Consider the following 17,647-nt stretch of genomic DNA (forward strand, 5'->3'; position numbering starts at 1 on the left):
AAGGCTGAGGGATCTGTGCTGTTTCTAAGCCTGCCTCTGGGCTTCCACTCACTCCTCAAACCCTTGGATTCTGTTGTGGATTAACCTTAATTCTGAGTGTTTATGAGGGGAGGTCTTTGTACGATCCACTCGCTTTTCTAACAGCTCCATGTGTGCTGCCCACCCCGCCCTCTGGTGGTGCGAGGAGCTGAAGCCACGCACTGCACGGATGGGGTAAGAGGGGCAGTGGAGGTGCTCCCCTGCCAGAGAGCTCAGGGCCTCCGTTGGTGCCCCAGGTGATGCATGTACTGCACGTGAGGGGTGAAGGAGAAAAAGGCTTAAGCCTTAAAGCAAGGAAAAGGTTGAAACGCGGGAGTTAAGGAGCTGCCACGATGATGGCCCTGTGATTAACGAGTCACAGAGTTCTGTGTTCCTTCATCGCCCCCAAATCCCACCGTGTAGTTTTTGTGATTCACCCAAGAGTGCTGAGCTGTGTTTGGTGCAGGATGGTTAAATAACACCAGCAACACCCCAGGAAATGAAGAAATCTCACTGGTTAGCATGAAGTACCCGACGACATTTGAAAGCACTGCTTTTTAAATCTGAAGCTGTGAGCCCCTCTGCTTCCTCAGCTTTCAGGTGATTCCTTGGGCTCACAGCAGAGCAGACCTGATGCTAATTACAGGCTAATTACAGGAAGGTGCTCTGACTGCAGACCTGAGGAGCCCCAGCAGTTGCTTGCTCTGCTTTGTGCTGTTTGGGAAATGCTGATTTTAGCCTAACCTCATTCTGTTGCTATTTCCAGTCTCTCAAATGTAAAAATCCACACAATAATGCAGTGATGTAATTCCACCTTTTTATTCTTTGCGTAGTTTGTGGTTTTTACACACAGCTGGAATCGGCAGACAACAGCCTCTGTTTTTTTGTACAGTTCTGACCTGATTAAAAAAAGAAGAGCATGTGCTGTGCACTGCATGAGAAGGAGTCAGCTGGAGGAAAACAAGTGTGCCAGCAAGGCAGCCAGGAGCCACCGATGGCACAGTGCACCCAGTGCTGAGGTGCATTGTGGCTGCATCAGTTCAAGACCTCCCACTTGTTGAGTTTTCAATCTTCTAGTTATGATTTCTGGAATTAAAGATGGGAAGACAAATCCTGCTTCTGTTCCTAGCTCTCCCCTGAGGTGCCAGGGCAGCTGTGGCAGTCATTTGCAGTCGTCTCCTCGTTGGACCCATCTGCAGAGGGAAAGGGAGAGCTGCATTAGACAGTGGTTGACACAGGTTTTCATGGGAAAACGGTGCCTCAAAGTGTTTGCTTACAGTGCTGGCACCCAAAGTGTTGTCCTTGGGGAAAGCAGAAGGCTTTCATAGAATTTTTCATGGAATCATGGAATCACAGAACGGCCTGGGTTGCAAAGGAGCACGATGCTCATCTCATTGCAACCCCCTGCTGTGTGCAGGTCACCAACCAGCAGCCCAGGCTGCCCAGAGCCACATCCAGCCTGGCCTTGAATGCCTGCAGGGATGGGGCATCCACAGCCTCCTTGGGCAGCCTGTGCCAGTGCCTCACCACCCTCTGGGGGAAAAACTTTCTCCTCATATCCAACCCAAACCTCCCCTGTCTCACTTTAAAACCATTCCCCTTGTCCCATCACCATCTGCTATTCACCCAAAGGCTTCTAAACCACGAGCAGGTTCACATCAAGAAGCACCAGGCATCGTGCATACAGACTGTGGTTGAAGCTTTGGTCACCACGCAGCCCCGATTGGACAGCAGAGAGCTCACACAGGAGCGCTGCCCTATAAGTGGACAGAAAAAGCCTTACAGAAAAACCCAAACTCACCAACCTGAACTGGTTGGAGGCCCGACGCCTCACTGGGAAAGGTTTTGTGTTCTGTTACAAAATGTCCTCCAGAGGTGATGGCTTCTATCAGCTGCAGGGAAAGGTTTGAAACCAGACGATGTTACTGAGCTGAATAAAGCTCCCAATGTCGTGGTGTGATTTCTGGGTGGTCCTATGTGGTGTTGGACTCCGTGCTCCTTGTGGAGCTCTACTGTGAGTCAATGAGAGGCACGGCTGGTGGTGGCCAAAGGGTGGTGATTAGGAGCTGGTGTTAATTGGTGGCTGGATGCTTCGTGTGGAGCTGAACGGAGCCGTGTTGACTGCACCCAAAGCATTATTTAAGGAGCATTCTGATGCAAGGATGGGGAAGCAGTGACACTCCGGTTCAGACCCCTGAGACCCCCACCCCACCCCCGCTGTGCCCACAGCCCCGGGGCCGCATCCCCACGGCTCCTGAGCGCCTCCGGGGTGGTGACACCTCTGGCAGCTGTGCCAGCGCCCGACCGCTGCTTGGAGAAGAAATTGCTCCTAATGTCGGTCCGGAGCCTTTCCTAACACCCGACCCGACACTTCCAAGCACGTGAGGAACATCGGCAGTCGATGTGAAGAGGAGGTCGTGCCCGACCGGCCCGCTGAGCTCCTGCGAAGCAACGGGCAGCGCGACGGGGAGCTGCGGGCATTCCTGCTCTCCTCCGCGAGCCATTCTGCCATTCCGGATGGGTGCCGAGGCGGGTCGGACCCCGTCCGTGGGGTGAGCACCCGCTGTGGGCAGGGAGGGACCCGAAGGAGCGCGAGGCGCCCTCGGTTCACGGCCGGCACCGCCGCACCTTTGGCGGCCGAGCGTCCCCTCCTAGCGCTCCGGGCAGCCGCGGCGGAGAGCCCGGAGCTGCGGGCACCGCCGTCCGCCCGCTCCCCGCCGTCCCCGCACGGGGCGCCCCGGGGCGGCGATGCGCCGCGGTTGCCGCCTCCCCCCGGCTCCCAGCGCCGCGGTGCCGGTGCCGCCCGGTGTCGGTGCCGGGCCGGTAGGCGGCAGTGCTCCGCTCTCTCGCCGCTCCCCGCCCGCTCGGCCCCGGGAGCGGATGCAGTTCCCCGGCTGCCCCCGGCTGCTCGGCGGGGCGGCGGGGCCCGGCCCGCAAGGCGCTCCCCCCCGCGGCGCTCCCGGCGGCGCTCCCCGCGGCGGCCCCGCTCCGTGCGCGGCGTCGGGCGGCCCCGCGGCCCCGCTCGGCAGCGCTCTCTCCCCGCCTCGGCCCGGTCCCGGCCTGCGGGGCCCGGCGCAGCTCCGCGGGGCCATGGCGGAGTGGGCTCCCGCACAGGTAAGCGCGGCCCGGGCCGACCGCCCCCCCCGCCCCCCCTCCGGCCCCGCGCGCTGCCCGGAGGCGGAGCCGCCCCGCCCGGCGCTCCCGTAGGGCCCCGATGCGGCCCCCGCGGCCCCGCTCCTCCCCTCCCCGGCCGCCCCCGGATGTCCCCGTCGACTCGCGTCCCCCCACCCCTCGCCCCCCCGGTGTCCCCTCTCCCCCGCCGCGACGTCCCGCAGCTCCGCGCCGCCCCGTCCCCGCGTCCGACCCGGGGGGATCCCGCGTGAGCCGACCCAGAAGCCCCCCCCTTAAAAAACAAAGGTGTGTGGGGGGGGGGTCCCTCCCCGTTGCCGCCGCGGGATGCGGTGACCTCGTGGGCGGCGCTGGGCGGTGGGCCGGGGTGCCGGGCAGAGTGGTGACCCCGGGAGGGGGGGGGTCCGTTCCAAGCGCTGTGCCGCGTGAGTCGGTGCGGTGATGGGCTGGGGGTGGGAGAGGTCTTTTCCAGCTGCAGTGAATCGCAGGTGGCACGTGGGGACATCCCGGGGCTGTGCACGTGTGGTACGCGGACATGCTGTGGTGGGGCTGGATGCTCCTGGAGGCCTTTTCCAATCGTTGTGGCACTCAGCGTTGGCACGATGGGATGGGATGGGATGGGATGGGATGGGATGGGATGGGATGGGATGGGATGGGATGGGATGGGATGGGCTGATGGGTGGCTGGTCGTTGGAGAGGTGATCTTCCATCCTCGGTGATCCTCTGACGGCGCAGAAGGGGCGGTGGTGGGACCTGGTGATCTCAGAGGTCTTCTCCAACCTGCGTGGTTCTATGGAAGTCGGGGTGGTGGGGATGGCTGGGCGTCATCCCAGAGGTCTTTTCCAACCTTCGTGGTTCTGTCATTCTGTGATTCTCAGAGTGGGGCTGTGGGGGTGGGACGTGATGGGACTTGATGGTGGTGGAGGACCTGTCCAACCACGAAGGTTCGATGGTTGTAGGAGCAGGCATTGGTGGGGACGGGTTGGTGGTCGGATGAGACGGTCCTGCTCCAAGCTCTGTGATTCTGCAGCCCCGTGACTCATGCTGCAGCCTCTCCCGGGCTCGGGCACAGAACGGGGTTGGGACGACATGGGGTCACAAGGAGCAGCGCTGCCGCGGCCCCCCAGTGCGTGCCTCCCCACGCAGGTGCAGGAGTGGAACGTGGAACCCCCCCACCTGATGCCTCTGCAGCCACCGCTGCTCCCAGAGCGGGCGCACGTGAGGGAGGCACAGCTGCACTCAGCCGAGGCGTCGCTGTGGACGGTGGTGGCCACAGTGCAGGCGATGGAGAGGAAGATCGACCTGCTGGCCACCCGGCTGCTCAGCCTGGAGGGCCGCTCGGGAACGGCCGAGAAGAAACTCCTGGACTGTGAGAAAACCGCCATGGAGTTTGGCAACCAGCTGGAGAGCAAATGGGCCGTGCTGGGCACCCTCATCCAGGAGTACGGGCTGCTGCAGCGGCGGCTGGAGCACGTGGAGAACCTGCTGAAGAACAGGAACTTCTGGGTGCTGCGCCTGCCCCCCGGCCCCCGCGGGGAGGTGCCCAAGGTGGGGCTGTGCCGGGGCCGGGTGGGGGGCAGGGGGTCCCGGAGCCCATCGGGATGGCAGCGCTGAGCTGCAGGCTTTTGTCCCTTCAGGTGCCGGTGACGTTTGTTGACATCGCCGTCTACTTCTCGGCGGAGGAGTGGAAGAATTTGGAGGAGTGGCAGAAGGAGCTGTACAACAACCTGGTGAAGGAGAACTACGAGTCGCTCATCTCCCTGGGTACACGGCCCCGTCAGGCCCATATCGCAGCCGTCCTGCCCGTCCCCCAGCACCATCACAGGGACGGCCCGGCCGCTGCTGTGACGCGCGTTGTGTCCCCCCTGCGCAGATGCGGCACTGTCCAGGAGTGACACACAGCCCCGGCTGGAGCGTGGGGACGTGCCCTGCGTCCCCGATCAGCAGGACCTGGAGCAGCGCGAGATGCCGGCAGATGCCTGTGCGGGTGAGGCACCGTCTCGGCCCTAGCCCCACTGCCTGTAGGGTGCACACCTCCAGCATCCCATCCCTACAGGCTGTGCTGAGGCCATCCGGTCCCACCGGCTGTGCTTGGTCACCCGTCCCCATTGGACACCCCGTGGTCCCCCATCGCTTTGGCATACCCTGTTGTCACGTGGCCCTGCGTGCTGGGCTGCCGTCAGCCAACACCATCCAGTAGTCACCTGTCCCCATGGGATGGATGTCTGCCAGTCACCCACCCCCATGGGATGTCCTGTCGTCACACAACCATACAGGATATCTGATGGCCACCCATCCTTATCACATGGTCACCTGTCACCATGGAATATCCAGTGGTCACCAACCCTGTGGGGTGTCCCATGGTCATCCAACCCCACGGGATATCCTGTGCTCACCCAATCCTGTGGGATGTCCCATGTTCACACAACCCCGTGGGATGTCCTGTGGTCATCCATCCCCATGGGCCATTCTGTGCTCACCTGGGGGATATCCAGTGGCCACTCATCCCTTTGCGATGTCCCATGGTCACCTGTCCCTGTGGCATGTCCTGCAGTCATCTGTCTTCTTGGGATGTCCCATGGTCACCCATCCCATGGGATGCCTCGTGGCCACCCGTCCCTATGGGATATCCTGTGGTTGCCCAACCTATGGGATGTCACATGGTCACCTGCCCCTATGGCATGTCCTATGGTTACCCATCCCCACACTCCCCCGGGGAGCTGTACACAGTCCTGTCACTGCTGTGGGACAGGGGACACCCCGGGGCAGTGTGTGGGGCTGTGTTGGGTGGCCGCAGCCCGGCGCCGCCCAAATCTCTCCTTGTGCACAGAGCCGCTGATCTCCACCTCCGACATCCTGTCCCGGATCAAGCAGGAGGTGGCATTTGTTGGGGAGCAGCAGTTTGGGGAGGAGCGGGGGATGCCCACCGACCCCTGTGCAGGTGAAGTCTCCATTGCCCGCAGCATCTGCCGTCCCTCAGCACGGTCCCTTCCCCACAGCCCCATGTCCCCATCCCTGTCCTTCCCCACAGGTGCAGACGCCCTGATCACAGCTCACGACTTCTTGTCGTGGATCAAGCAGGAGGAGGAACCGTGCGTCAGGGAACCCTGGGAGCTGCCAGAGAGGGAAATCCTGCCTGGTCCCGTCCCTGGTCCTGGCCCCGGTGAGCAACGGCCCACAGCCACTGCAGACTGTGCCGATATGTGCTGGGGTTTGGCCCCCATTTTGCCCCAGTGGGTGTCATGGTGGCAGTGAGGCCGTGCCCCTGTGGTGCTGTGCTCTGGTGTTGATGTGGGTTGGGGGTGGCACTGGGGAGACCCCACTGGGGTGCCCTGATGGGCATCGTGGCGGCGGCGAGGATGGCCCTGCCCGTGTGCTGCGGTGCCCTGGTTGAAGCAGGAGTGGATTTTAGGGCCACTCTGTCCGGAGGGAGCCCTGGGGTCCACATTGTCACCGTGACCCCAGTCCTTCTGTGGTCAGGATGCACTGGAGACCACGTTGTTCCCACGACCCCGGTGCTTCCATGCCGGGGATGCGGTGCAGAGCACGTTGTCGGTACGGCCCCACTCCCCGCCAGCCGCTGACCAAAGCTTTCCCCCTGCAGCCGGTGAGGCGCTGCTGGTGAAGATGGAGGAGCAGCGCTGTCCCCGCGCCGAGCCCCCCGAGGAAGTGCTGCCGGGCGCCTCGGGCGAGCTGCTCTTCCCAGCCCCGAGCTTTGGGACCCCGGAGGGACAGGCCGTGCCGGCGGCGGCCGGGGGCAACGCGGCAGCGCAGCACAGACTGAGCAAAGCGCTGAGCGCCGAACCGGGGCCGGCGGCCGAGCCGGTGGGGGTCCCGGTGCCGGTGTCGGTGTCGGAGGAGCGTCCGCACGGCTGCGCCGAGTGCGGGAAGAGCTTCAGCGGGAAGAAAAGCCTCCGCATCCACCAGCGCAGCCACGCGGCCGAGCGGCCGTACCCGTGCGCCGAGTGCGGCAAGAGCTTCAACTGCCACTCGGGGCTGGTGCGGCACCAGATGATCCACCGCGGCGAGCGGCCCTACAAGTGCACCGAGTGCGGGAAGTGCTACAGCCGCAAGGAGCACCTGCAGAACCACCAGCGGCTGCACACCGGGGAGCGGCCCTTCGTCTGCGCCGCCTGCGGGAAGAGCTTCATCCGCAAGCAGAACCTGCTCAAGCATCAGCGCATCCACACGGGCGAGCGGCCCTACCAGTGCCCTGCCTGCGGCCGCAGCTTCCGCTACAAGGAGTCCCTCAAGGACCACCAGCGCGTGCACGGGGCCGAAGCCGGACCCCCGCCGCCGCCGCAGCCCCCCGGGTTGCCCCCCGGAGATTAGGGAGGGGCGGCCCGCGGCTGCGGACTGAGGGCCCCCCCGCCCCCGGTACCGGCGGCTCGCGTCGGCCACGGAGCTTCGTACCAAACGCGGGCGGCCGGCCCCGCCGAGGCCAGCCGCTCGCAGCCCCGCGCTCATCCCAACCCCGACAATCCGGGGAACGACGGGCGGAGCTGCCGCCGCCGGCCGCGTCCCCGTCCCCGCCTGCCGCTCTGCCCCCCCCCCCTCCATCCCCCCGCTTATTTTTACTCCCCGTGCCGTCCCGCTCTGTACAGTGCTTGGGGTGTCGTTTTGTATGGACGGTGCAACGCAGAATAAAGTCGTGCTGGGCTGCCGCGCCTTCGCCCTGGCCCCGTGGGGTCCCTGCTCAAAGCCACCCCAGGACAGTGGCGGTGTCCCCCGAGCCGGAGCAGGGGCTGGAAGCAGAGCAGCCCCGCAGGGACACGCGGCGTTTCTCATTTTCCTTTCCCTCGCTGAACTCTTGGCCCTGAGAATTGGGCTGCGCGCAGAGCCCACCCCTCCCCGCATCCCCCCCGCATTTCCAAACCGGCACCAGGAATAAAACCCGGTGCCCGTCTCACTCCTTTGGCTGCTTGTTGTCTCCCAAAAGGGACCCGCGCCGCCCAGCAAGGACTGCAGCGCCATCACCCACACGCGGTGACACGTTCAGCCTCGCGGGGCAGCACGCCGCGCTGTCACCCCAGCATGGGCCGCGCTTGGACCGTGGGGGATGGGGGCACTGAGTCAACACATGCAGTGATGGCTTTTTTTTTTTTTTTTTTTTTTGCCTCTTTTTGCCTTTTTTTTTTTTTTTTTTGAAACAGAAGTTTATGGTTATATGCAAATTAGGTCATTAAATGATTTGCATAAAATGTTCGCCCACCAGCGACTAAAAGTGTTCCTAACACTTCCCCACCCCCCCCAAGGTAGTAAAATCCTACTCCACTATGCGCCGTCGCACGCGCGCCCCATCGGCACGGCGCGCGCACGAACCTCGCGTGTGCGACGCTGCACCCCCAGCCTGGGCTCGCACACGCGGGCACGCGGGCAGGCGCGCACGGTGCCGGCCGCCCGCAGCCCCGTACCTTCGTGCCGGCACGGCGGGCACCGACCTCCTCCCGGCCCCCGCGAGCAACGCGCGGCCGCGGCTCCGGGCAGGGCTGTACGCACACCACGTCCTTCGCGGGACGGCACCCTCCCGCCCTAGCTGTTGGCGAGGAACAGCCGTCTGTGTCTGGAGGCTGAGCCGCGCGGTCGGCCCCTGCGACGGCCGCGGCCCCGGTTACCGAAGGGGCCGCGGCCGGGCGCGGCGGTCTCCGCCCAGCCGGCGTTCGCCGCCTGCGGCTCGGGGAAGCCGGGCTCGGCTTTGGGCTGCTCGAGGAGCGGGCCGGGCTCCGGCCGGGGCTCCGGAGGCGGCCCCTGGCTCTGGCGGGCGCCGGCCCGCTCCTGGCGCAGGTAGCGCAGCTCGTCGCGGATGTCCGTCAGGACGCCCAGCAGGCGGAACTGCAGCTCGCGGTCCCGGGCGCGCTCCTCGCGCTGCGTGGCTCGCTCCTCCTGCCACATGGCCAGCTCCTGGTGGTACAGCTGGTCCCACTGCTCCTCCAGGTCCAGCAGGTGATGGATGTTAGTCCTCCAGCTGTCCCGGCGCTCCTCCCGCAGGCGGGAGCAGCCCGGGCCGCGGCCGGGGGCGGCCGGGGCGTCGCCTGGGGGAGAGGCGGAGGAGGGCAGCGACTCCTCGGTCAGGGCGCCGCCGTGCAGCGGGGAGCGAGCCGGGGGATCCTCGTCGGGGGGCTTCTCCCAGGCGGGCCCCATCAGTACCCTGGGCAAAGAGCCCGCCTCCGGGCCCGAGCCCCCCGCCTGCTCCTCGGGGTGCGAGGAGTCGACCGCGCGGCCCAGGGCGGGCAGCTCGGACGCACCGTCGTGGCCCCAGTCCGAGTGAGCGTCCGCGGGGTTGAGAGGGTCCTCGGGCAGGGAGGTGACGGAGCCCTGGGAGCTGCAGCGGCGGATCAGCATGGCCTGGCGGGACAGTTTCATGTCCTCCTCTGCTGACATCGGGGCCTCGGGTCCGGGCTGCAGCCCCGCCGCCCCGCCGTGGCCCCTCTCCACCTCCCGGCCTTCCCGTTCCTCCTCCTCCGACATGGACGCGTAGGACACCAGGGACTCGTTGCGCAGGGATGGGGATATGGCTGTCATGTCCGGAGTCCGCAGCTCCGCTCCCGACTCGGCTGGAAGAGAACAGAAACCCTCCTGTGAGCACACATCGCTGCCACATCAGTTCAGCGCTGCCCCCCCCCCTTCCTGACGCTCTGCCCGACCCTCAGCATGCCTTCCTGCACACCTCCCGGCACCCACAGCTGTTGGTTCCGCAGGCCCAGTGCTGCAAGGAACACCACAGCCTTTGTCCTCCCTTGGATCCGCTGCACAAACACTGCTCACAGTGCAGGGGCCGTGGACATGGAAGTTGTTTTGTTGAGAACCGCAGTGGTTGGATTTAATCTTGAAGGTCTCTTCCTTAAATGCCAACTTACACAATTCTATGATTCCTGCCACTGAACAGCACTGGTGCTTGCAGAACCGTGCTCTGGGCTCACGTACCCACAGCCTTTTGGGCTGTGCAGACGTGGAGGCAGCACCCACGGGGCTGGGCTCAGAGCCGGGCTCTTCCACACCAGGACTGCGCTCCTGGTGCAGACCACTCCCCACCTCAGCCAGGTCCCCAGGCTCCAAACAGCCACCACTGCCCTCCTCTCCCCCCCCACGAAGCCCCAGCACAGCCTTACCCGAGCTGCTCTGCCCTTCCCCTCGGCTGTACTCGCAGATGACCGAGGGGTCGGGGCTCTGCACCGCCAGCCGGGGCGCAGCGGAGCCCTCCACGTCGGGCAGGGAGGAGGGCTGCCCGTTGGTGTCAATGTAAATGCTGGGGTGGCTCACGCCGGGCTGCAGGTGCATGAAGGACTGCTTGGATGCACCGGGGAAGAACAGATCTGTGGGACAGAGAGAATCCAGCTTCAGTCATGGCGACAGCGGCATGGCGTCGAGGGCAAGAGGGTGACCTGCTAACACCAAAGTGCCTCCTAAAGGGACAAGCTGTGTGGCTGCTTGCCATCGCCTGCCCACAGGACTGGGCTGGCACCCCTTGGTCCTCCTCCTCAAGCCCAAAACTTTTCTGCACCGCACTAAGAAGGGGTTCTGGTTCTGAAACAGCCCGAGCCTGCTTCAGAAGAGAAACCAGAGCCACGCTGCCCACCCATCTCCTGTGGAACCTGATGAAGAGGAGAGGAAGGAGCAGGAACAGCTGCTGGTGTCCTCGAGGGTACAAAGAACACAGACATGTCCCCTTGGTGGAAATGAAACGGCGGAGGGGATGTTTGCCTCCTGGCCAGTTACCAAGCACATTGGTGGCCCAGTCCACAGCAATGGCTACTTAACCCCAGCATTGTCCCTGCAAGCATCTCCTGGGTTATCTGAGGGAATTAAGTGTCACCCAACAGCAGAACCCACGTGAGACCACGACTCAGATGTATTCTGCAGATAGCACAGGGTGCAGCGTGCCCAGGAAGCCCCAGCCTCACACAACACCACGGTAATGCAGCAGCTGCTCCCACTCTCTCTGGCTTCAGCTAAAAGTGAGGGACACTAACACTGAAAGGAACAGGGGGAATAAAATCCTATCCTGTCTTCTACTGGCTGCCTTCAGACGGTATCCAGCGATGCCAGGCAGCACACTGGACTCAACAACAAGTACCCACTCCACAATGCTTGACGCGTTCATGTCAATCCCAGGTTATTCCCACGGTGGATTTTAATTCCAGCTTACTCAGCTTCCAACCCTGGTGCTTTGCTATTCAGATACGGGACTGCAGCCCTGCAATCCCGACACAAACCACATAGGAGAGCAAAACCCACAAGTCTCCTTCCACCATCCAACTGCTCGGCAGACCCCAGAGCTTGGGGCACCGCAGCCCAGTGACATTACCAGGGCAGCATCACTTGAGAGCGCAGGCAGGGCTGCAGCACAGCACTCTGCTGCCCCAGCTCTCCCAGCCCCGGACAACCAACACGACTGACCTGGATCCAGGATGATTTCGGGCTCCGAGTCGTGACTGGCCTGCAAGAAGGTGGAAGCCACCATCTTCTCCAGGGGCGTGAGGCGCGGCTTGTGGAGCGGCCCGCCGGCGCGGTTCATGGGCAGGTGCTTCTTGGAGGTGATCTTCTTCTTGACGTCCAACCGCAGGTCGCGCCACTTGTGCTTGAGGTCGTCGATGGAGCGCTCGGTGTAGCCCAGGAAGTTGACACGGCTTTGGATTTGGGTCCAGAGCTGCTTCCGCCGCACAGGGTGAGCCCGAAGGGCTTCTGACCCATACAGGGCGCTGAAATGCCGGACCACATTCCAGACCAACGTCTCGGTCTCGTCATTGGAGAAGTTGGCCTTCCTCTTCCGGCCAGACGCTGGCATCGCCTGCGAGGCTGCGGCAGAGGTGGAAGGGGCACAATTGAACCTCGGTCCCCACTCCTCTCTGTCAGCTCCTGGGGGAAACATGGGGCTGCGGGAGCCCGAGGGAGCCGCGGAGGAGGGAGCCGAAGCAACGGCCCCCGAGGCATCCATGGCAGGGGAGGCTTGGGCTGGGGAGGATCTAAAGAGCCGCTTCGGCACACCACGCGGCAGGGGGGCACCTCATCCCCTCGCCCCGGCACCTGGGAGGGGAGAAAAGGAAAGGGCAGCGGTGGGTGGTGGCAGAGCATCGCCCCACAGGGCCCCTATGGCAGGCAGGGATACCGAGGGAGACCCGGCCCTCTCCAACCAGAGCTATCCGGGGCCCCCAGCCAGCTACTGGGGGGCACAGAAGGGGTCACGGTCACAGTGACATGGGCTGTGGTCCCACAGCGAGCACCTCAGGGCCATGGTGAGCGCCTCGGGGCCACGCACAGGGCAACGGGGAGAGCCTCGAGGCCACGGGGAGGCATCAGTGCCACACGGAGGGCAATGAGGAGCAGCTCAGGGCCTCAGGGAGCAGCTCTAGTTGCACACTCAGTGCTCCAGCAGACGGCTTTGTGAGAGCACAGGGCCACAGCAGGAGCCACAGCGACAACTTCAGCACCACAGTGACTGCTTCTGGGCCGCGGTGAAAGCTTTGGCCACGTGCAGCACCTCAGGTCCGCAGCCAGGACCTGGTGACGGCCGCAGCCACGGCCAAAGCATCAAGGCTTCAAGGCCACAGCAAAGACCTCGGCTGTGGTGCAGGCGTTGGGTCACGGCAAAGGCTCTGGCTGTGCTGAGCAACTCAAGGCTGCAGTGAAGACCTTGGCAGGGATCTCAGCCACGGCAAGAACCTTAAAGCTGTTTTTTTCAGTCCTCTCCCATTGGGAAGGAGAGAGCAAGCAGAACACTGCCGGGTTCTGCACCTCAGGCTCCAGGTGAGGACCTCGGGGCCACGGAGAACCCCTCGGCTCCAACAGGAGAGCCTGGGAGCCACGGCGAAGCCCCTGACCCACGGCAAACAGCTCACGGCCGCGGCAAAGACGGCAGTGAAGGCCTCGGACACAGCGGGCACCTCGGGGCACGGAGGTGACGGCCCGGGGTAAAGCCTGCGCCGCGACGAGCGCCTCGAGGCCACGGCAAAGACCTCGGGCAAGACGGCGAGCGGAAGGGCCGCGGGGCCGCAGGGCTCGGGCAGGGCGAGCGGCGCCTCACGGCCACGGGGAAAAGCACGGCCGGCCCGAGCGCCCGGCGGCGACAGAGAAACCGGGAAACCGCGGCGAGCGGCTCTGGCACGGCGCGGCCCCGGGGAGCGGCTCCGGACCGCGGGGGGGACGAGCGGAGGCCTCGGGCACGGAGCATCCTCGCGGCACGGCGGGGCAGGCAGAGGCCTCGGCCGCGACGGGCGGCTCGCAGCCGCGCCGCAGGGCCGCGGCGCCGCGGGGCCCGGCCGAGGCCTCGCGCCCCTCCGGGGGGCCGCCGCCCGAAGGGCCACCCCGCGCCCTGCCCCTCTCCGGCCGCCTTTTGTTCGCGCCCGCCGCCGGGCACCGGGGACAAAGGGGCCGGGAACGGAGCGCGCCCTCGAGCCCCCACCCCCCGCTCCGGGCGGGCGCCGGGCCCGGCCCGGGGCCGAACTGCCCCCAGCCGCGGGGCGGGGCGGCGGCGCCTACCTGTGCCGGGCCGGGAGCGGCGGGGGGAGCGGCGGAGCCGGGCTCGGCGGGCTCAGCTCCGCTGGCGGCGGGTAATGGCTCCCGCCTCGGCGGAACTCGCCTTCATTTCCTCCGCCTCCGAGCGGCGCGGCGCGGCGCGGCGCGGGGCTGCGCGCCTCGGCCTGTGGGCGCCCCCTACGGGCGGCGCCGCGGAACGACGCCGCGTAGCGCTGCGCGGGGCGGGGGGCGGGGCCCGGGGGCGGTGCTGGGTGGGAGCTGCGGGAGCTGCGGGAGCTGCGGGAGCTGCGGGAGCTGCGGGAGCTGCGGGAGCTGCGGGAGCTGCGGGAGCTGCGGGAGCTGCGGGAGCTGCGGGAGCTGCGGGAGCTGCGGGAGCTGCGGGAGCTGCGGGAGCTGCTCCCTGGATCCCGGCTCCGCCCGCTCTCCGCTCTCTTCCACGCTCCCCTCCCCGCGCACCCCCGGGGCGTTCCTCGCACCTCCGTGCCGCTCGCTTACACCCCCGTGCGGTGCCCTCCCCCGGGCAGACTCACGACGGGTGCCCCCCCCTCACTCCGTGCACCCTGGTAAGTCCATCCTGTCCCCCCAGCCGAGCTGCCCTTGGCTCCCCCCAGCGCCCCTTTGGGTGCACTGACCCCCCTCCTCCAGGCCCGTTGCCCACCCCCCCCACTCGCCGCATCCCGAAGTGCCCCCGCCCTGGGCACCTCATGAGCACCTCCCACGTGTCCCACCCCAGCTGTGTTCCAGCGAGCACCCCCTCCCCAAAACACGCCATGACCCCCCCACAGTCCCTTGTGCCTCATTGCCTTTGAGGGGGCAACAACCCAACGCGTTTTTGCTTTGCCCTGGTGCTCTGTAGCATCAGACTGACCCCGGGTGTCAGCAGAGATTCTCCTGTGTGGAGGAGGGGGCTCCAAGCTCCGGCAGGAGCGGGCACGAGGCACCTTTGCAAGCTGTAGGGACAGCCTTGTCCCCAGCCCAATACACACAAATTGGGGGATGTCCCCCCCATGTCCCTTCCCAACCTGTGGACACAGTGCCGTAGAGGATGACAGTGCTGACGACAAGGTACCCCCAGAGGTACCCAGAGGTGTGTTAGGCTGAGGGGTCCTGCACACATCGGGGGGGGGCTGTGCTGGGGGCTCCCAGGGCACTCATGGGTTCCACCGGTTGGGTCTGTCCCCAACCCACGACAGGACAATGGGACAATCAGGGTGGCACCACTGCTGTCAGCTGCAAAACCCCAGCCTGGAGGCATGCAGTGCCTCTGTTAATTGCTGTGCTAAACGACGGTAAATGACAACAATCACCAGCGCCTTTGCTGACTTGCTCAATTTTAATGTGCCCGTTGCCAACCTCTGGAGCTCCCTGCTTCTTTGCTGGGTCCAGCGAGCACAGCGACATTACCCCCTGCCCCCCCTCCCACTCCCATCATACACAGCGCAGCTCCACAGTGGCGATGGCTGCTGCTGGCAGAAGCTCTGCTCGTGATGAGACACCGACTGATGCCACCACCCCACTCACTGCTTGGGATGGCTGTCCCCCAGCAGTGCTGGCTCTGCCCCCGCTGACACTGTGTGTACAGCATCCTGCAGCGTGTAGAACATCTGCAAGAGGTCCGGCGAGGTGGCTCGGCACTCCAGGAACCGCCGCAGCGTGGCCAGGCTGTCCCACACCTCAGGCTCTGAGGGGCACGGCTGCACTGTCACTGGCTCCCCAGAGTCCTCGCCCTCCTCCATACCCCTGTCCCAGTCCTCTGCCTCGGCCGTGTCAGCATCCGCAAGGCGCTCCAGCCCCTCATCCATCAACCCAAAGCTCTCCAGCTCCTCCTGGCCGAGCCAGACAGGTGCCAGCAGCGCATCAGGGCAGCTATTGGGGCTGAAGCTGGCGGCACGGAAGCAGCTGGTAATGAGGCCCGGGCGCACGTCACCCCACGCTTGTGCCAGCATGTGCAGGGCATCCAGCAGGGTGGGCGGCTCTGAGCCACGTGCCGCTGGGATCTGGGTCAGCAGCCGGCGCCGGTAGTGGCCCTTCAGGTCCCTGGCGATGCCACGGTGCAGGGGCTGTGCCAGCACAGCTGTGGGAGGAATGAAGACCATCCGGACGTTGGACAGCTGGAGGTAGGGGTGCTCCTCGCGCTCCTCAACGAGCAGCAGGACGCTCTTTCCCTTGCGCTGCATCTCCTCATTGAAGTCCTGCAGCCACTCGGCAAACAGCGTGGCGCTCAGGCGGCCGCCACCGCGGTAACTCCACGGCATGCTCCGCAGGTTGATGCCACGCAGGCACAGGGGACGGGCCACGCGCCCCACCGCCCGCAGCGCCGCCTTCTCCGAGCCGTCAGCATTGGTGCAGAGCAGCAGCGTCAGCCTCTCGCCATCAGCTCTCAGCTGAACCTCAGTCTCCCCACAGCTGTACACCTCCGAGGGCGCGTAGCTGCGCAGCAGCTCGGGCAGTGAGCTCTGGTGCTCGGCCCCACCATCCTGCACCAGCGTCGGCTTCTCGAGGGCGACGTTGTGGCGCAGCTTGAAGCGTGTCAGCCAGCTGCCACTGGGCTCGAAGCCTGGCGTGCCCAGCGCCTCAGCCAGGTGCTTGGCCTTCAGCTGCAGCAGCGCGCTGCTGATGGGCAGCTCGGCGGCGCGGGCGCCCTGCACCCACCGCAGCAGAGCAGCCTCCACCGCTCCCTCCTTGCCCTCCCTCTTGCGCTTGCGCTCGGGGTTGCCGTTGCGCTGCCACTCACTTAGGATCCTCTCCTTGTTCTTAATGATGCGGCAGATCTGCGGCTGTGACACTCCGAAGCGCTTGGCCAGCTCGCTCTGGGACACCTTGGGGCCTTCCAGCATCTCCAGCACGCGCACCTTCTCCGTCAGCGACAGCTCCTTGCGCTCCTTGCGGGGCGTCGAGGGCTCCGGGGCCGGGCCTCGGCCGCAGGCACCACACGGGACCGGGCAGCTCCCAGCCGTGCTGCGCGCCGGCGGCTGCCCCGTGCCGGCCCGCGGCCCAGCCGCGGCCCGCGGCCCCGCCCCGGTCCTCCGCGTGGCGCCGAGGCCGCACTCGGAGCACTCGGGCCCCGGCTGGGTCCCGGCGCTCTCGGTGAGGCTCAGCCCCGCATCACCCGCACCGGGGCCCGGCCCGCGGCCGCCGCAGCGCCGCTCCCACGCCGGCACGGCGCTGGGTTCCTCCCTCCGCCCGTCCTTCTGCAGCCAGCGCCCTGCAGAGACACGGGAGCGTTTTTGAGGCCAAACCTTTCCAGTTTGGCACAATGCCCTCATCCCGAGGGCTCGGGTTGGTGATCCCCGGTCGGCCCGGGCCTTACCGACGGTGCCCAGCTGATCGCGCTCCTCCTTCATGGGGCCGCACCGCACCGCACCGCACCGCGCGACCCCGGCTGCCGGCGCCGGGAGCGCGCACTTAGCCCCGCCCACCCCCCCCCGCTCCTCTCCTGCCATGCCATTGGGCCGCCGCCGTAGGGTTCCGCGCGAGGATTGGCTGCGGGGCGGCCAATCAGAGGCGGGGAAAGCCCCGAGGAGCAGGCGGGCGGGAGACAGCGCGCGGAGCGATGTCAGTGATGTGCTGTGACGTCAGATGTGACGTCATCATGGCGTGGTGACAACAGAGTGGTGCGAGTGATATCTGCGATGTGAGGTGACATCACAGCGGTGGGAAGTCACACTGTAGCAGTGCGGGATGACATCACCAGTGTGCAGTGACATCAGAGCGGTGCAAGCTTGCTTCGCAGCCACGTAGGATGACGTCAGAACGGCGTGTGTGACCCAGCGGTGTAGAATGACACCATGGTGTCGGGCTGACATGGAGGCAGTGCTGTGAGAAGACATCCCAGCAATGTGTGATGACAACAGAGCCATGTGAGATGATGTCAGAGCAGTGCAGTGGGCACAGCACGGCAATGGGCAGAGTGAGAGCAGTGCTGCAGTACTGGGCAGGGAGCTGCAGTGCTGGATGCATGGCTGCAGAACGAAGAGCAGCAGGTCCAGCATCGCTGTGCTGAATGCACTGAGCGTTGTGGCATTGC

The 17,647-nt window shown here is 65.4% G+C and overlaps 3 protein-coding genes across 4 annotated transcripts; 1 reads left to right on the forward strand and 2 right to left on the reverse strand.

Moving 5' to 3' along the window:
• Positions 1-2,535: 2,535 nt before the first annotated feature.
• ZNF282 (zinc finger protein 282) lies at positions 2,536-8,227 on the forward strand. Its single transcript, XM_048951350.1, is given in 10 exon segments — positions 2,536-2,539; positions 2,592-2,682; positions 2,684-2,794; positions 2,796-3,132; positions 4,294-4,695; positions 4,785-4,911; positions 5,021-5,134; positions 5,978-6,088; positions 6,179-6,310; positions 6,752-8,227. Coding segments are annotated over 10 exon segments (2,157 nt in total). The 3' UTR covers positions 7,480-8,227.
• A 158-nt stretch (positions 8,228-8,385) lies between these two features.
• LOC125696393 (uncharacterized) lies at positions 8,386-13,785 on the reverse strand. 2 transcript variants are annotated; one of them, XM_048951929.1, is made up of 4 exons: positions 13,624-13,785; positions 11,545-12,171; positions 10,257-10,460; positions 8,386-9,701 (listed from the first exon to the last, which is right to left on the reverse strand). In XM_048951929.1, exons 2-4 carry the CDS (start codon positions 12,080-12,082, stop codon positions 8,680-8,682), a joined length of 1,764 nt encoding a protein of 587 aa, XP_048807886.1. In that variant the 5' UTR covers positions 12,083-12,171; positions 13,624-13,785; the 3' UTR covers positions 8,386-8,679. The 2 variants fall into 2 exon arrangements, with proteins under 2 accessions (XP_048807886.1, XP_048807887.1); XM_048951930.1 differs by having other exon boundaries at positions 8,389-9,701; positions 11,545-11,943.
• A 227-nt stretch (positions 13,786-14,012) lies between these two features.
• LOC125696390 (tigger transposable element-derived protein 3-like) lies at positions 14,013-17,063 on the reverse strand. Its single transcript, XM_048951926.1, has 2 exons — positions 16,931-17,063; positions 14,013-16,825 (listed from the first exon to the last, which is right to left on the reverse strand). Exons 1-2 carry the CDS (start codon positions 17,061-17,063, stop codon positions 15,138-15,140), a joined length of 1,821 nt encoding a protein of 606 aa, XP_048807883.1. The 3' UTR covers positions 14,013-15,137.
• Positions 17,064-17,647: the final 584 nt, after the last annotated feature.

The sequence above is a fragment of the Lagopus muta genome, chromosome 7 (assembly GCF_023343835.1).
Source record: "Lagopus muta isolate bLagMut1 chromosome 7, bLagMut1 primary, whole genome shotgun sequence".
Lineage (NCBI taxonomy): Eukaryota > Metazoa > Chordata > Aves > Galliformes > Phasianidae > Lagopus > Lagopus muta.

What these genes read in the sequence shown, in the direction of transcription:
- LOC125696393 (XM_048951929.1), bottom strand. Translation starts at nt 12,082, where the DNA reads ATGGATGCCTCGGGGGCCGTTGCTTCGGCTCCCTCCTCCGCGGCTCCC. An exon ending in CGAAATCATCCTGGATCCAG is followed by an intron (nt 10,461 to 11,544) that starts GTCAGTCGTGTT and finishes TCTGTCCCACAG; the next exon opens with ATCTGTTCTTCCCCGGTGCA. An exon ending in GGAAGGGCAGAGCAGCTCGG is followed by an intron (nt 9,702 to 10,256) that starts GTAAGGCTGTGC and finishes GTTCTCTTCCAG; the next exon opens with CCGAGTCGGGAGCGGAGCTG.
- LOC125696390 (XM_048951926.1), bottom strand. Translation starts at nt 17,063, where the DNA reads ATGGCAGGAGAGGAGCGGGGGGGGGTGGGCGGGGCTAAGTGCGCGCTC. An exon ending in CGATCAGCTGGGCACCGTCG is followed by an intron (nt 16,826 to 16,930) that starts GTAAGGCCCGGG and finishes GTGTCTCTGCAG; the next exon opens with GGCGCTGGCTGCAGAAGGAC.